This window comes from Aplidium turbinatum, chromosome 11 (genome assembly GCF_918807975.1).
Source record: "Aplidium turbinatum chromosome 11, kaAplTurb1.1, whole genome shotgun sequence".
Classification (NCBI taxonomy): domain Eukaryota; kingdom Metazoa; phylum Chordata; class Ascidiacea; order Aplousobranchia; family Polyclinidae; genus Aplidium; species Aplidium turbinatum.
In genome coordinates this window covers 9,638,230-9,643,444 of record NC_137482.1, presented here as the reverse complement: position 1 = coordinate 9,643,444, position 5,215 = coordinate 9,638,230, and the positions used below count along the sequence as shown (strand labels likewise).

At 36.5% G+C, this 5,215-nt stretch overlaps 1 protein-coding gene across 1 annotated transcript; it reads left to right on the top strand.

The window, feature by feature from the left end:
- Positions 1–1,034: 1,034 nt before the first annotated feature.
- Positions 1,035–4,644, top strand: LOC145779613 (deoxycytidylate deaminase-like). The gene is made up of 5 exons (XM_082591250.1): positions 1,035–1,051; positions 2,293–2,383; positions 2,722–2,857; positions 3,452–3,568; positions 4,307–4,644. Exons 1-5 carry the CDS (start codon positions 1,035–1,037, stop codon positions 4,468–4,470), a joined length of 525 nt encoding a protein of 174 aa, XP_082447376.1. The 3' UTR covers positions 4,471–4,644.
- Positions 4,645–5,215: the final 571 nt, after the last annotated feature.

Sequence of the window (5,215 nt, the reverse complement as noted above, 5' to 3'; positions counted from 1 at the left end):
TCGAAAAATAGAAAGGAATTGACGGTAACGATACAAAATAATTCGAATTTAGATTTTTTCTGTAAAGCAAAAGGAAGAAAGAATAATAAAATAGCCTGCGGTTTAAAGTCGATAAGTAACTCCCGATTGGACTGAATTTACCCAACACTGCGTACAAGCATTTGCGAATTTACTTATTCGCCCTATCATACTTTTCTGTAGATAACACCTTCTTCAAAAAGACATTGTTCAATTTTACATTCTCGTTATAGTCAGAGCAGGACCAATCAGTATTGATTTTACATGTGATAGCGGCTTTCACGTTCTGCTCCAGCATCCTACTTTTGCTCTCAGACCACATGCTCTTCATGATGGAAAAAATTCTTTCAACGGGTGCGGATGTTCCGGGTAAACAAAATATGAACTCTACCAGCTTTTGAAAGTTTGAAACGCGTATGCATTTTTTTTCAAATTTTTTGAACATCTCGACCCACTTTTGTTCCAAAGACCCATTTTTCCAGCTCTCTTCCTTACAACGTTCAGACATGTGCCGTTTCACTAGTACTTGTTAGTCGAAAAGAGAGTCGCTGTTGATCACCTGCTTCCCAAACATCATGTTGATCTTTTTCGCAGACTCACACACTTGCACCCAGGATATTTCTTTGTTTAGGTCGAAAGTGGCTGACCAGCACCCTCTTGACGTACAGGGCTGACACGTAACAAATCGTAGCCTACCAATTATCCGCTAACAATGATATAACAAATCACATTTTTATCGAAAACAACGAAACAAACAAAATCACGCATTCACCTTCAGCAACTAGGCTACCGGCCGGTACGCTACACAGCGACGACAGTAACGAGAACATGCTAATTGGTAATGTTCGTGTATTATGCTGGCTGGCTGCACGCCCAGGCCGGACGCTTGACTGACTGGTCGGGACGACGGGACAAGACGTTAAAAAGCGGGACTGTCCCGCCTAAAACGGGACGTATGGTAAGCCTAACCAAAGAGGGTGTGAGACCTCAAAGCAGAGATTGCCATGTTTTTCAATATGAAAGACATCTCTTGTGACTTTTCAAAGGAAATGGAGAGTGACGAATGGGCTTGTGACTTTGCATTTGCTGTAGACATATTGCAAAAGCTGAATGAGCTAAACCCAAAACTACAAGAATGACTGTTCACAATCCCACATCTCCAAAAACTCACAACAGATAAGTTTGTTATTATTTGGCACAACTGTGTTAACAGTTAACAACTAACTTTCCACAGTGGGTTTCCATATTTCCAGAAATCACAGCAGACCTACAACACTTATATCATAATGCCGTATGTTTTTAGATGTGTTGGAATACCAATGGAGCTTGTGGTTGGTCTGTGATACTGTACATGATTAATGCACAACTGTAACTGTTCAAGCTTTTATTTACTACACACTTGTAGATATGAATATTTATGATTTAGTTGCTGGACTTAACTACCGTAGGTATATATTGCACATAATAATAAGTACGGTATTTCAAGTGTAAAAGCTTAAGTTTTTGTGTTTGTTGTTTATATGGTTTTTAAAACTTCTACTGCTCTCCAGAACAGGGCCGGAAACCACAGAAGCACGGCCTGGTGGCGGTCCATGAGGAATTTGTAACGGGCCGCACAAAACCAAGGCAAAATTTATACAAAAAATTACAATTTTTTGATCAACCTTGCTAGTGCTAAAATATATATTATATTTTTAACAATCAGTAAACGTTTCCTGCGAGGATTTCATAAAGTATCCTTTAATAACAGCAAAACAGACAAAATTCAAAGTAGGCTGGGCACAACGAATACACTGTGGTGTAATTGACTACCATATTCCAAACGTGAGGGCAGCTTAATTGCTGCAAAACAAGCCCAAGGCTTTCACAGTAACGGTGACTGAATGCATTGTAATATAAGGCTATATACATTGTGCATCCACCAAACATATGTGTTTTGTGAATAACCGGTTCGCAAAAATAATGCCTGTTTCAAAGTGATCCGCAGTGCAAAAAAGGTTGCTGAAATGCTGACCCTGCTTTAAAACACCAAATGCTATATGATATGTAGTAGGTTATACACTAACTACATGATTACAAAAGTTTACCAATGCATTATGTTCTCTGGTGAAGGAAAAAAAGAGATCATATGCAAATATAGGCTATCGCCTTTAAATAACGCTTATGGTTTATCAGCATGCTTACTAAAAATTTTGAAATATCATTATGGCCTTTTTGGTTTGGCAAAACGTAATTTGTCCATTAACACTTCACCTTATTTTTTAGGAACCCTAATCAAAAAAGATCTGGTTATTTAGCTTGGGATGATTATTTTATGGGAGTTGCATTTCTATCAGCACAGAGGAGCAAAGATCCAAGTACACAGGTTTGTTCTGTTTATTTTGTAGCTGATTTGTATTAATTTTATTTTCAAAAAAATAATAACTATTTTCATAAATATGTATATCAATGATACGACATTTTGACTGGATTTTATTCTGTACATGTCAGGCTTATTATACCATCATATACAAAGGCCATTTATGAAAGTTGACAGTTTTATTTCTTGGGTTTTTGAGTTGAAGCATTATTTTGTTGGAGTATTATTTTAAAAACATTTTATTTAAAAATATCATCAACTTTTGCTAGATTCCAGATCTTCCTCAATACATACTATTTCAAAATATGCAAATTTTACCACCTATTCGTTATTAAATTTTGAAGGTTGGTGCTTGCATTGTCAACGAAAAAGAGAGGATCGTAGGGGTCGGTTACAATGGGATGCCAAACAGCTGCAGCGATGACACTCTTCCTTGGGGGAAAGGGCCAGAAAGGGGGTTGGATACAAAACATCTATATGGTAGATGAACAGCCTGACTATTAGTTAAATAGTATTTATTATACTGTTTATTATAACACGTAAATTCGCATTGTGTATATTTTCAGGCATTGTGTTTTCTCGCTTTTCCATTTTCATTAAATGCATAACCATGAAGCGTTTGCGAGAGGAATGTGAATCAAACAATATCTCATTGTTTACATTTCCTCAATTTTACGAGTTTATCACATTTCATGTACTGATCATATTACAAATGCAGAAGTTTTAAAGTAGGTGCATTAAGATAAGGAACTATATTGTACAACATAACTCAAAGGCAACTCAAATTTCTCGGTCACGTCATCAGAAGAGTTCGAAAATCTCTGTCTCTAAGGCTCTAAGCGGTCGCCTTCTGGGAGACGTGCTCGTGGCAGACAACGAATGATATTTTTTATCCAATTTTCAACCAAATAAATCAATCAGCCAACCAAGAACACTTTGAAATTCTGTACGACATAGGGAAAAATTACAAACTGAGCATCTAGGTCGTCAAAGGCCGCATCGGCTATGATACCGTAGTAGTAATAGTATAGTATCGTAGTAGTAGCAATCACATGTCAAACGTTGTTTTTACAGTGTGCCACGCTGAAATGAACGCAATAGTGAACAAGAACTCTTCTTCCGTCAAGAACTGCAAAATCTATGTCGCACTCTTTCCTTGCAATGAATGTGCTAAAATTATTATACAATCAGGTAATGAAAGTTTTAGACTGCTCTTTGTTCATGGAATCAGCACTCAGCAGTGCACCATGCATTGAAAACACAAGCAACAGTATAAAGCATGCATGGGTCAGATGTTTCTGTTAATTGCAGATATTTTAGAGTCATTAACCTACGAATTATTTTAAACATTTTTTTACGCTTAAACAATTTCAACCAGCTTTATCGTAACGACAAATTATTACGGAAACTGTGCTTTGCCAACAATTGCTTTGGAAAGTTAACTTCTTCTGATAAATGGCAGTGTTTTGTATCAATCGGGTTAGTTATAGTGCTGTTTAACGAAAATATTTTGGGTTGATGATTTGCTGGGGTGAGATGTATCCATCTTTTCGTTCTCCGATAACTTATGGCAACAAAGTGAATAACTAACGCATGTTGGTTTAATTTTAAACAAGAACGCAAGCTGAGGTGGGCATCGCCATCAATCGATGAAAACTAGAGCGCTACCGCTGCTCGGATCAACAGTAGCGCGTACTATGGCTACTTTTGTCTTAAACTAAAACTGAAAAGCTTACCACTACATTGGGAAAAAAAGTAGCGTCGCTACTGCAGCCCCTATCGCTACCAAAAAAGTAGCGGAGCTACAGAAGTAGCGCGCTACTACCCATCTCTGAACGCAAGACATTTAGGTAAATTACAATTTTCGTTAGCTCAGTTGGTTTTAGTACTATTGCCCATCATTTAAAGGCATCGTCATTTTTCCTGTAGATATCAAGGAAGTGGTGTATTGTTCTGACAAGCACGAACAGAGAGATTCTACGAAAGCATCAAAAACAATGTTTAAACTTGCTGGCGTTACATGCCGACAACATATTCCGAAAGAAAAAATTGTAATTGATTTCAATTCCATTAATCAATCACAGCTAGCCTAAGTTATAATGATGTCTTGTGTTTTTTCATATTGACTTAGCCGATGTCTCAAACAGAATTTCTCTTTTTTTCTACGTAGTTACGTATATTAACATGGTATCTGATCATTTTTAATTGACAATTCTTTCTGGTACTTGTACCGCAACGTAACACCTGTGTAGGCTACAGTTGTAAGACGTGAGTTTGAATTAATTTGTTCTTGTGTTAAAGTAGCAATTTTATAAAAAAATTATCTAAACTGTGATTTTTCTCACAATTTCTGTAAGCTTCAAAATGTTTAATTGTAAAAAAATACTTATTTTGTTTTAGTTCAATTAAAGTCACCTAGCCTATATTGTTTTGACTGTGATCTCTTATATCCACTGTAACGTTTCTACTAATCTGTGTATTTGTTATTTTATTCGACAACATAATTTATTTTATACAAAGTTGTTTTTCCATCAACACCACTTTGTAAAGCTGCTTGTCGTAAACCGTGAAGCAGTCCTGAGCTTTTTGGACTATTTTATTTGACAAAATACATTTAACCTGTAAGTTTGAAATACTGTGTTTGCATGATCATTTAGTGGATGGATGGCCATATATTTTTATATGGATGTAAAACAAAACAAAACGTACATAAATCAAAAACGTTAAGTGTGCATCCAATGAGAGAGTGCGAAAGACTGTAGCCCTTAAAAAGGCGTAAGAGGTCGTCGAGTCTGCACTCTCTCATTCAAACAGTTATATGAAAGCAAGTATTGCGTT